The sequence below is a fragment of the Acipenser ruthenus genome, chromosome 3 (genome assembly GCF_902713425.1).
Source record: "Acipenser ruthenus chromosome 3, fAciRut3.2 maternal haplotype, whole genome shotgun sequence".
Taxonomy (NCBI): domain Eukaryota; kingdom Metazoa; phylum Chordata; class Actinopteri; order Acipenseriformes; family Acipenseridae; genus Acipenser; species Acipenser ruthenus.
Window position 1 is genome coordinate 13,075,441 of NC_081191.1, and position 13,842 is coordinate 13,089,282.

The 13,842-nt window shown below is 36.0% G+C and overlaps 1 protein-coding gene across 1 annotated transcript; it reads right to left on the reverse strand.

Moving 5' to 3' along the window:
* Positions 1-3,007: 3,007 nt before the first annotated feature.
* Positions 3,008-13,329, reverse strand: LOC117435719 (metalloreductase STEAP4-like). Its single transcript, XM_034059092.3, has 5 exons — positions 13,145-13,329; positions 10,934-11,391; positions 7,525-8,052; positions 6,640-6,804; positions 3,008-5,903 (listed from the first exon to the last, which is right to left on the reverse strand). The coding sequence occupies exons 2-5, from the start codon at positions 11,387-11,389 to the stop codon at positions 5,637-5,639; spliced, it is 1,416 nt and encodes a 471-aa protein (XP_033914983.2). The 5' UTR covers positions 11,390-11,391; positions 13,145-13,329; the 3' UTR covers positions 3,008-5,636.
* Positions 13,330-13,842: the final 513 nt, after the last annotated feature.

The following is a 13,842-nucleotide window of genomic DNA, read 5'->3' on the forward strand; positions in this document are numbered from 1 at the left end:
GTATTTTCTCTGTAGAAACGATTCATTATTTGATTTTGTATCTGTTCTTTTATCTGTTCTTGCTCACATATCTCTTACTAATATGCCATGACATATTACATTAGTAATATAGTTAGGAGCGGTTTCCTTGCAAGTTGGTTTATTTACTGTTTTTATATATAAATTACCTTTCAGATTGATCGTTTATCGATAGTTATTTAGGTAGATGATTTACTCTATAAAGTGATGTTCTAAGTCAGTCTTTTTTTTTGGCAACCATTTGCACGTCTGTACGGGTTTGTATTTTTATTTGTAATTTACCATTTGAAGGGTAACTTTTTAAACCTGATTTTTAGTAATAATGCTTGTACAACAGACATTTTAGGTGCAGGGTTGCTGTTTATTAGTCGCGTTATAATGTTTGAGCAATAGATATTTATTTGCAGCTTATTTGTAGTATAATAACACTACCCTTATAAAAGCTGATCATAAATGTGCACGGTAATTTTGCAGTGTATCATCCTTCTCCTGTGCCGATACTATGCATTTACTGTGCTTTAGTTTTTTTATTTTCCGGTCGAGAATGTGGCTTTACCATACTTTCTGATTTACCCTGCCTGACAGTGCAGACCCCAGTGCAGGTGATCAGGGAGTGAGGCCGAGCACCACAGGACATCTGGTGAGGCTTACCAATTCCCAAGCCTCATCCCCTCCAAAGAGAACAAGGCAGTGTTTCGGCAGTACAGCTTCTGGTCACTGACATCAGCAGGGCAAACCCAAAAGTGATGTATTTATTTATTGTTTTATTTATTTATGTATGTTTGTTGAAATCTATTTATTGCTTTGTACTATTTTATTTATTCACTATTATTAGTTTTATTTATAAATGTATTTATTTAAGTAGTATGTATGTATTTATTTATTCAACTATTTGATTTATGTATTTAGTTATTTACTTATTTGACTTCAAGAGATCAAAACTCATTCCATTGTTGGTCTTATTATTGGAGAACTCTTTTTATTTCTCCTCAGATTTTGACTTTTACATTAACACCAGCTCCTGGTGGCATTACATTTTGGTTGACAGAGGTCAATAGTTATTAAAGTCATAGGTATACACTTCACGGTGAACTGAATACATAAATAGTTATTGAAAAACCTTTTCAATATTTTACTTTGTAATTTTTTTTGTAATTTCTGTGCCTTTTTAAATTCCAGCACGTTCTGAATTATGGAAATAGTTACTGGAAAAGGGGTCTTCATATGGAGACAGATTACTATTATTCTAACTATGAGTTCTAAGCTTTTAAATGATATATGGTTTTATTGTGATTTGATAACATTGTAATGACTTAAGACTCTTAAAAAAAAGTGTGTGCTCCCGAGTAGCACATCCAGTAAAGGCGCTCCGTGTGGAATGCAGGATGCGCTCTATAGCCGGAACAATTGGCCGGGGGGAGGGCTTAGGTCGGCCAGAGTGTCCTTGGCTCACCGCCCACCAGCGACCCCTGTGGTCTGGCTGGGCTATTGCAGTCTTGCCTGTAAGCTGCCCAGAGCTGCGTTGTCCTCCAACACTGTAGCTCTGAGGTGGCTGCATGGTTGGCCTGCAGCGTGGGGGTGGTAGCGGTGAGCTGAGCCTAAAATAACTGGCTATTCCGAATTAGGGAGAAAATGATAAAAACAATTGGCGACTACTAAAAAAAAAAAAAAAAAAAAAAAAAAAAAAAAACTGTGTGCATTTTCTTTAAAAAATCCACAAAAAAAAAAAAAAACCAGCTTGGAAAGGGTTAACATGGAAACAAAGTTATAACCTATAATGTCTCACTCTGAATTTCCAGCTGTGGCGAGGGATGTTATTGACATAAGTGTTTTCCAATGAACTGCTAGGTTGTGGAAATGAGAGCGTGGAGCTATGTGTTCAATTACTTATCTCACAATAAATGAACTTTTATAAAGAATAAACAAATCAAAAAATCAGGTTCTGCAATTAAAAAAATAACTAAAATAACAAAGCAAAGACAAGTTTATTAAACAATACGATTTTCCTTTTTCTTTTGTTTAAAATGAATTCATTTTTGTAATTGGATTTAAATAGAAAGCCCCAAGGAATGTTTGCTTGATGAGCCTCAATAGTACCATAATTACAAATACAGCAGTATAACAACCCTGGAAGAAATGGTGTATTTTTAATCCTACCCTGGGGTACTGCAGCTCAGATTCTGTAAACTGGAACTCACCCTGTGTATGAGCTGCACATCGTTTTTGGACTTTACAGAAATACAGACATTTTGTACTTAAATCATATCTGGTTATAGTTTAAACAAGAAAAAGTGAAATAATAAAGCTCTGACAATAATGGTGCTGCTAGTTCATACTCTACAGATCCTAGGTTCAATAGAATTAAAATTGGCATGGACTGCCTTTTCTTGGATATGCTTGGAGTAAACCTAATTGCTGCTCTCAACGCAACTCAAACAACACCAGATAACGCTTGTGAACAACCATATGTGACAAATCCTGTATAGAAAATGGCACTTGAAAAGAAAACCATGAAGGATTGTACTCATGATGGTGAATACATCGTCCAGAACTGGAACTGAAACTGAATTAATATTGCAACATAACTTGTAATCACCTCAGAATATATCATAGATGATGGACTTGGGTTGTTCTGCAGTTTATGTCAACTTACAAAAACACATATTCAAGACATGTACATGGTGGCTTTCATCTAGAACTGCAAGAAGTGATTAATACAGCAGCACCTATAAATTATTACAGCTTGTTCCGAAATGGATCATTAAAGTGAACACTGGCTGATCTCGTGTTTATAGAATTGTATTAACAATACATAAAACAAAATGCATTAAAACAAACCATTAGGCACTGAACCCAAGGAGGTAATGATATCAGTAGTGCGCACATATTATTTGTTCCCTAAAGATTAATGTCTAGCACAGTGGCAGATGTGGTTAATGACTGTACAATACTATCATGCAGCTGGAATGAAAGATCATGCCTGTACCCATAAAGTTGAAAAACATATTTATTTGTGATAAAATGGTTGTAATTTCTCCCCCCACATATATACAGAATTCGATAAAAATGGTATCACACAGTTTTCATTATATAACTCAGAAATTACTCCACAGTCAAAATGACTACAAACCAGGTTACACAATTAGATATAATGAGAAATATGTTTTTCTCCTGAAGTAATTTACTCTTTTGAGTAAAAGGCTTTGCCCCGTTGTAACAAACTAGCCTTGGAACAAACATGCATCAATATGCTAAATCTATATTTAAACAATTAGCAACTGTTGTGGCCTAAAATGGTACAAAAGTATAAAACGAGGTAAACATAAATGAAAATATTTTTCAGTTCTGTTGTAAAATGAATTATTGAATGTCTAAAAATGTCAGGGAAAAAACAGTACTAGTAAATAAATGAGCACTTCTGCTTCGGTCTGTTAAAACAAACAAACAAACCCAAAAAAAGAGCAAACTGAACAATCATGGCCATTAACCATAATCGCCTTCACTTCTTTCTGAGTTTCAAGAGCACCATTTAGACAGGGCATTGGGAGCAATAGCCCGTGGCTCCTAATCCCACAATCCACTAATGAAGCTTCCACCTATCACCAGCAGGAAAAGGCTTGCATGCTCTAGTTTATTCGGTTGCTATTATGTTAAAACACATTAATAAAACGAAGCAGCATCAACACCTGTTTATCTATTTAAGTAAAAACATCTTTAACCACAGTCCTTGCTGCAATGTTTACAACATGCTTACCATGAAACATGTAGAGCAAACAAATCAAAAAGTAGCGTATACTGTTACGATCCACTTAAATACTGCAATTTAAAAAACAGGCCGAACAGTTGTATTTAATTTTCAGTAGTTGTAGACAGTCAGAAGGCTCCAAGGTTGAACGGTGTCATGTTGATAACTTTTTTCACGAGGGCCTGGAGATCTAACACGTCCAGAATGTCACTGTGTGTTTTTAGTAATGCTCCACAAAGCAGCACCCTCAGTTAGCAGCATTTGTGACGAGCTGATTTTAACATGTGGTACCGCTGAGAGTTTTTCAAACAAATCTGATATTCTTTTTTGTGACATTTTCAATAACCGTTCTACTCTATACAAGCTTCTAATGCATTCCAACTAGTAACCAACATGTGTGAGATTGCAACCGTGCGATTTATCAAATATCCTGCTCCTGTTGTGACAGTCAGCGGTGATTGGTCTATTATCGTTTGTGTTCAAAAGCAATGTAAAAAGATGCACACACAGCTCAAAGTAGTACAACTAGCAGGACTCATCAGTGCACCAGCAAATACACATTCAACTTTTAATATTAAAGTCCTCCCCCCCCGCCATTGATATCTGAAATGTTGCCCCTGCTGAGTTCATCTGCACGTTATAAATCTTAAAATGTAGTTTCTTGAAACACAAACTGTCTAAAGAAATTGTTGTTGAGCCTCAAACTGCAAGAACAGCATGTTAATCAATCTGGATGCATTGCCTTATGGCAAATAACTTGCAAGGCTGGTTGTGCTGTTTGTGGGTGGTTCAACATGTAGAGGGAATTGGACCCCAAGAGATTTTCATCTTAAACTCTGCCATCTAATATTATATTTGAAAATATACGAAAATATAAAAACAAATGTAAATACTTCATGAATGTGGTCTATTGCTATATGTCTATACTAATATAAAATATAAAGAGAGTGGCATAAAATAAATAACCAAGAAGCACCACCCAGTAACCTCGATATCATTATTTATGGGTTATGTTAGAAAGGATATAAATCATAAAGAGTAATGTGTGGGATAGGTGGCTTAAAAACATAAAGGAATCTCGATGCGACAAGATTAAATACAAAGTAAAACTTGTGTTTATTTACAGGGAAAAACCCTAAAAAATATGTTGTCACAGAAGTGGACTACCGTCTCCTTATTTAAACGTGCAACAAATGCTGCAAATAATAAACATTTCAGAATAATATACTATAAATGTAATGTAAATGAATAAGTGTAAATAAAATGTGTTTGCCTTTCACATACATGTAACACATTAAACAGTAAAAAATACTAAAATGTATTGATGCAAATTATGTTCTCCAAACCACTAAGAGTATTTTCTTTGCAGGCACATGGTGACGTACATGATGGATTGTGTACTAATGTACTGTATGAGATAAATATTGAAAGCCAGAAGCTTGAGTTATTTCCTATTTATATGTATCCATGACTAATTATACTCTGTAGACATTCATTTTAATTATACGCTTTACAAATAGCTGCAGTGTTAAAATTAATAGTTATTTTTTCACTCTTTTTTGTACTCACTTGAGAACAATTCATATTGATGACTATCAGAAATAACTTTACAGAATTAAAAAACGTCAGAAGTGCATTACTGAAAAGTTACACAAATTGCATTAAATAGAAGTAGAGAACACAAATGTTTCATCCAGCTTCTTACACTTAATAGAGTAACAGTATTTTAAAACTGGCATTGACAACGGATCCATAAAGGTTGTGGTTTCCATGGTGCTTCTAAACATGTGCTTCAGTCAGAGAAAAAGTTAGAAAGTACAAATTCGTGACAATACTTCCACATGGCATTGGTAACAGGGCAGATATCATGCATTTATGAAGCAAGGGGTTGCCCACTTGTATCGTGTGGAGCATATGCCGACTTCCTTTCCCAGCCTTGTCTGATCCTTGTGATGACTGTGTCCACACATGGCGTAATTAGGATGAGCTTGAGGACCAACACAATGCAGGGAACAATGAGTGAAAGCACAGTGGCAGGGGGGAGATACCATCTGTAGCTAGACGCATACAGGAATGCGTTCCATTCATAGACAAGAGTATGAGCTGTACACAGCAGGAGAGTGATGTGGCCAAGTTTGGACTGTGAAGAAAGAGTATTTTAGTAAGTCACCCACACAATATTTAATTAGACTACAATATACTATCCTTTAAGATGCAAATAAGAAGCAAATCAGTCAATTACTACTGTCCCATTCTTTTGAAAATAAATAGTAATTTTTATTTATAGTGTCCAATAATTTAACCTCCATGTTGAATGTCTAATTATGTTCTATCATTGCAGCAACTCCCCACAACAGATTAGAAGAATTTATTATAATTGGGTGTCCTCTAATCCCATTACCAAGCCAATTGCTCGACAGTGAATGTCAGTGAGTCTCCTGCAGGTAGAGGTAGCGCAGTCTCTGCCAATTTTACCTCCTAAATCCGTGGAAGTCTCTGGGTTAATGTGACGCCTCTTGTCGGATCCCCAGCCAATATCAAAAACATGGCACAGACAGGAAGCGAAGCTGACTATATGACTGCCCTGCCCACCACACGGTCATGGTTTTACTACAGTAGGTAAGCAACTCGGTGACCCCAATCTAATTCGTTTGAAACCTAGGTACCATTTAAAACCTTGTCAGAAAACTTCAGATAACAAAGCTTGCTCTGATGGCGTCCCTTTATTCATTAGTGCAATTAATACATACTCTGAAAAGGATTTTTATAATCAAGGATTTTCAAACCATACCCTGATCCAGGTATGGTCCATGGAGATGCAATTGTGGTACATTCATAGCAAAGTTAATGAAAAGGATGTATTTAATAAGTAGTACCTGAACGAAGCGAAATTCCCTCCAGTTGACCATGTTACTGACTGAAGGAAGAGATGTTATTCCCAATAGTACATAGAGACCGAATCCCAGAATCCCCAGGGAATAGAATGAATCATTACGCCAGGCCATGCTATTGTCAAACATCAGTGACTTGTTATCCTTGAGCTAAAAAAAAAAAATGGTAACAGTATTTTAACTAAATTTGTTTCTATATAAATATCAGCAGGGGTTTAAATAATGCATATAAGAAACAAAGAATTTAAAATAAATAGGTCAGCCAGTGATTATTTTCTGTATTGTACAACGCATAAGGTAATTTCAGCCAATTGTAGCACAGCCAGCTATTCATTTATTAAGCACCAACCGCACATATCTAACCCAAACCATATAAATATACAGTACCCTCAACCAGATAGTTATACTACTATATAGTTATACTGAAACCTGCATCACGATTTAATTAGATTCTATTTATGTGCCATTGCCATGGTTCAGTTTAAACACAGCATATCTCGGTTTCATTACTAAAGTTCCAAGTCAGCTGCAGCTCTGCATCCTTCAACCTAAGCTCTCTCCTTTCTAAATCTGCACAGCTAGGAGACATGAACTTTAATATCCACAGGGTTGAATAAATGAAATAATCAAGCAGCATCTCCCGGTAACTTCAGGAATAATTACACCTGACCAGCACAAGCACTCACCTGGCTGATGTTTACGAATGCTAGCCACGTGTAAATATTCCCAGGGTAACCAGGCGCTGCTAATTTATTATCCCCTTGTGTATTGAAGTTGAACTATTTACATGATTAAAATGATTACACTTGTGTATGACAGTATTATAGCAAAACAGATCAATTCACTTTCCTTATAAAGCAGTGTACTTACCTGGGAAATTGTGTAAATGTATCTGTAGTGACTAGCATAGTATCTTAGTGGAATTACCAATGAGTACAGGACATGAAGGAAAGCCAAAGCCAAGGCCACCAGCCCGAGCTGCTTTCTGCAGAGCATCCACTTGTCTAGCCAGTCAGGGAAACGCTTATATTTTGTGCCATTGTAAAGCTGCAAGATAGCTGCAATCACACCTGGCAGGTAGCACAAAGCCAGCATAATCAGAGACACAATTGGGAAAACACGGTTGGCAATAGAAACCACGATCATGAAAGAATTATCTTTTCCCTCAGTGACAAAGGTGTAGACTATTTCGGTGAGCACACAGTAGATAAATAAAGCTGCAGTCAGCCCCGTGGCAATGTACATGGGAAGTCTCCACAGAGGAAAGAGCTGCAGGGGGTAGTTTTCTAGTTCCTTGGCGGCCAGAAGAGACCCTTGGTCTAGAGCTGTGAGCCCGAGACTCCGTGCAATGTCCATGACCATTTGCTTTGATTCACAATTGTCTCCACAAACAAAAACCTGTAGGAGAAAGGGAATGTTGTACTGTATGATTAATACCAACAACAAAAATAAAAAGAACATATATAGGGGCACCTGTCTATAGTTATACAATGCCCTTAAGTATTGTATGGTTGAATGAATGCAGAATTATTACAATTGGTGTATTTGTTGCCCATTTTAAGTCAATATATTTAGATTAATTTTGAATAAGAATAAAAGTGGTTAAACACAAACTGATGCAACAAATAAAAAGAAGAGTTTGCTCTTTTTCACATGAAAACCCATGAGAAATAAAATCAAAATTTGAAAACATGTTTTTTTTTTTTTTAATAATATAATATGCGGGATTTACACCTCTGAAAATGAAAACAGATGGTGGTGTCACCTTTTGTGAATTAGGAATCCTCAGTTGAGGTTCTGACAAATTCAGTGCTCAAAACTGTGACCAATGCACCAGTTGCTAGGGGCTTTCAGTTGTTGCCAGGGAATTCTAGATAATAAACTGAAAAGCTAATAAATAACCAACACTTCAGTGGGGCGAAAATAAACACATAAAAAATGCCACTGCTGCAGTTTGTGACCATTGGGAACTGCTTTTATTATTTATTATCTTCATATAAAGGTAAAATATCAGTACAAGTTCAGTATGCCATGTAGAGAGAAAAGCATGGGGTAATTTCCGGCAGTACCTTATCTAAGAAATGTGAACAAGCTGAAGGTCATGAGCACTGGAGTGAGGGATATTTCTTCAACAGGTTATTGGTATAACACATGAACCGTTACCCATTTTGCTCTTTTATTATGTGTTATGCATTTACCCTTTTCTAAATAAAACTGCATTTAAAAAAATAACATATTCTAGTATGCTCATAATTTATCTAATTTTCATCAGCAGGTCAGAAACAGATCCGTACTGTATTTATTTTCTATGAATGATAAATGACAACAGTGGAACATGCTGCTTACCAAATATATTGACATCCCTGAACAGGTAATTTTACCATCTTCAAATATAGGCAAAAGATTTTAAGAAACAATATCTGTATGGGAACCTTTGAAACACACGTGTGCTGCTAGTATGTAGGGCATCACTTCATTTATAGCCATACAGTAGCTTGAGATAGAAGGGCCTCGTACAACTTTTTTGTTTTGTAGTGTACCCAATTATTTTACCTCCGATTTTTCCCTCACCACAGCAATTCCCCACACAGCTCAGAGAACTGAAGGTTCAGTGGGCGTCCTCCCATCCCACGACCAAGCCAGCTTCCTCTTTTACACCAAGGAACTCGAGAGCAGATGTCAGCAAACTAACAGCCTCTGGAGGGCAAAGGCCAGCCCTACAGGTGTCATCTTGAGCTCACTAGGTGCCTGGGCCTCATTCGAACTTGACAGTAAGTCTTTAAGTAGTAAGAATGTGCAATATCTGAGTGCTAGTTAAGTAAGTGAGCGGCTCAGAGCGGCTCAGTAAAAGAATCAACTTAACGACTCGCTCAGTTCCGCTCCCGCTGAGCCGCTCAGAGCGCTCCTGAGCATTTTTCATCAGTGATCAGAGTGAGCAGACAGAATGTCCACCTGCAGGAAACAAGTGGAGATCACAGGCAGGATTGACAAATACGTTTGTCAAGAACGATGAACTGGTTTCGACTTATGAAGTTATGTATTAAATTGGCTAAATAAGGTGGTAAAAATTGTTGGTAAAAATTTTCAAATTTGTATCATTTAATTTCATTTTTTTTTTAAATGTAGAGCTGTTTTATAGTTATGAATGTATTATTATTAGGTTTGTAGTCTTAATATTATTCATAATTTTCATTATTAACGTCGGTATTGTCGGTATTAAACACAGCCAGATATGAGGTTCAATCCAAACAGAGCGCCGAACTCAGCGAGGTACAGCAGGGGACAGTAACTTCACACGGGCCATTTTATCTACCATCACCTCAGAAACACAAACAAGCAAATAATTATTATTCGCCATTTTTAAAAGTTGCTCAGCGCTCTTGTGGAGCAGAGTGTTAAGTTATTTAAATCTGCTCAGTGTGCTTTCTAAGCGTTCTCACTCTGAGCGGCTCACTTACATAACGCGCCCACTGTTTCAGGCTAACTGAGAATAAAGGGAAGTTTGGTCCTCAGCACCAACAGCCAATGTGCTTCTCTGGATTATCAATATCATGTCAAGGATTGTATAATTTTTATGGTATTCAGTTTCTGGCTTCATGTACACCCACAGTAAGTATGAAGTAATTCCAACACATCATGGTTTGACATGAGAGACTGTAAACACAATGGTTTCTATTTTCAGTATTGCACTTTTACCAGTGGAATTCAATTTGTTATTGATAAGATCATTTAGGCAGCCAAGTATAGTACTGTAATGTCCGCATACAGATCATTGTATCATATTGAAAATATAAAGAAATGACTTAATGTACAGTAGCATGATATGAGCCTGAATAACATGTGTAGCAAAAAACTGGCCAATGTACTTAAACACTCATAAACGAAGTCTGGTTACAAAACAGTCTATGAGACAATAAATGCATTATTGTGCTACTAGCAACTGAGAATGTGTTTACATTTATCTTTTCTCACATCTTCATTAACACATCAAGTATCACTGTTGTAAAGCACATATAGCCATATTTTCAAAGCGTTTACCAGTCTTTAATTAACTCCTATTTTCTAAAAGATTTAAATTGAACAGTTATGTATAAAACTGAGAAACAAACTACACAAGAGTAATTAAGATACCTTCAAGTTCCTTTCTGAGATGTTTTATACTAGTTTAGTAAAACCAATAGGTGTTTTTATACTTAATTAAACATTAAACAACATTTAATTACAGACTGAAGCAAACTCTTTGAAAATATGCCCCTTTCTGTCTTACAATGATCCTTACCTGCCTGCTTGCGTCCAGGCTACCGGACTGCAGTGCCCATGCAGAGACTGTATTAAAGGCCTTCACCACATTGGCTTGAGGTAGCAGCTTGGCCAGGTACTCTGCATTGGATTCTGGGTACTGGTTCTTCCTGAGGTTATTGCTGATGTCCACCAGCACTTTACCTGACAGTTCTTGGGAAAATGCTGACAGGAAATCATAGTTTTCTCGGTGCACTGCTATGAAAATGATCCTGGAAGTCTGTGCAGCTTCCAAATGGCTAAGCACCTGTGCTCCTTTGGGAAGCAGGCTTGAGTTCTGGGGATTTCGACTCCCAAATACTACTGAATAGCCAGCTTGCAGCAATCTCAACCCCAGTGACCGGCCAAAGTCACCAGTACCAAAAATACACACTGTACCCAACGTGTTGTGAGCGTCGGGACCGAGTGGAGTCATATTAAAGCAATTATTCTCCATGTCTGCAAAACAGAAAGATTGAATTACTGCTATAAAACAGTTACAGGTATGGATTACATTTGCATTAATCAGATGTTGTTTTGGAAACAGTGGTTACATGCAATTTAGTGTTAGTGTTATACCTGTCTACACTGGAGGTAATTATATATATATATATATATATATATATATATATATATATATATATATATATATATATATATATATATATATATTGTAACAGACATATTTTAAAGGCCAACTGGATTTCAGTAGCGTAATTAGCTGCCACCACCTTTATTTGACTGGGAAGGTCCAGTTTAAGAGATCCCAGGAGGGTAAAAGTTCAAACAAGACACACTCTGTGAAGTTCACAATTCAATACCACACATCAAAATCAAATTCTACTATTGTGTACAAACCAAAGAAAGAAACAATTGATGAGCTTTCACTAAAAGTCGGCTGCACTTAATTATGGCTAAAAGACCTATTAATACTGTTTGAATGTACCTATACAATTAATAACAAATTACAGAACAAAATAAATCAGTTAAAAAGAATACATACACACTTAAAAATAATGAATAACAGGAAAGCACTCTGCATATTACATTCGTTTTTACAGAGTATATATTACATTCGTTTTTACAGAGTATATATTACATTCGTTTTTACAGAGTATATATTACATTCGTTTTTACAGCATTATAATTAGGGCTTCTGATTTTCAGTGCTTTATCCCTGACTTTTCTACTCTCCTTTAAGAATTAAATTGATACCTGTTAATCCATTCATGTATCTCAATCACAACTGAGAAATGTGTTCATAGTAAAACAGTAAAAATCCCATTTAGTTGTTTCATAGAAAAACCCCTTAAATGAAATACATTTTACTATTAGCGCGTTTCTCAGTTGTGATTGAGATACACAAATGACTTAACAGGTATCAATTAAATTATTTTTTTCAATTACATTTTTAAAGGAGAGTAGAAAAGTCAGTTGAAAATCAGAAGCCCTAATTATAATCCATATTCCTATTGTTTTTACCCTGATTTATGTGGTTTAAATTGAACATTTTACATAATGTTAAAGCTTTATTTTAAGCTTCATTAACATTTAATGAGATTGCAACTACTCAATAACTACGATTTAAGTATTAAGTAAACATTAATTAATGATACATTCCAAAAAACTAAAAACAGTTACATTTTGTATTTGGTTTTATAGTGAATTTCTTTACCAGTGATAGATTTACTACAGTACTCATTTTCAGTTCAATTTACAATTGTTTTATTATTATTTATTTCTTAGCAGATGCCCTTATCCAGAGCAACTTACAATTGTTACAAGAAATCACGTTCTTTTTACATACAATTACCCATTTATACAGTTGGGATTTTACTGGCGCAATCTAGGTAAAGTACCTTGCTCGAGGGTATAGCAGCAGTGTCCCCCACCTGGGATTGAACCCACGACCCTCCGGTCAAGAGTCCAGAGCCCTAACCACTACTCCACACTGCTGCCCACTACTCCACACTGCTGCCCACTACTCCACACTGCTGCCCATCAATATCTACATGCAACATGCAAAATAAATACCACATACACAGCATACATTTTGATACATAAATAATTAAATACATACAATAACACCATAATAAATCAATACAATATCCAGCCATATGATATTGAGACTGATATAACTTTAACATACAAAAAGTAACATTTAAATATGAATGGTATTTTAGAATGTATAACATAAAACAAGGACACTTACAGTCAGCTAGCAGAAGTTGGATTATTGAAAGGATTATTGAATCCTAAAAGACCCTTGTTGTAAAGCTTTGACTGCTCTCCCACTGCCTGAAGCAACTACTTCTGTTTCTTCAGCACTTTCTCTAATTTATACTCAGGTTTCAAAATGTTGTACCTCCAGACATTGGAGGTCAACTCCCTGCCTAGGGAAAATCCCAGCACTTGCTTACTGTATGTGTGTCCTACGTGTGCCAGTATGATTTTGGAGACATTCCAACAGAAATATTGCTCAATATCCAAAACTCTACATGTTGTGTGCTAGCCATAAACATAACTCATGTGTTTTTGTAGTTTCTTAACACCAGCACATTTTGAAAATGCTTGTGAAATACAGGATATGTGGTTATGTTAGGTATTCTGCAAATATTAAAAAACTGGTAATGCGGTGTTTCTGTCAAAGATGCTGCATGACAACCACCTCTTTATTTTATCCTATATCTAATTAAACTTACATATAGCTGTTTTTGGTGTAACTGATTCCATATTCTTTGCATTTCCGTTACTGGTATGTATTCTGTATAAACACGGTTTTGAACATGAACATTTGTATAAGTAAAGCACTAAATGGGACAGTTTAAATGTTCAATACAGTCATTTTCCACTTGTTCACGTTTTGTGGGTAATTCTGAACTATTGATAAAGGGTTGTGAAGCCCTCTAC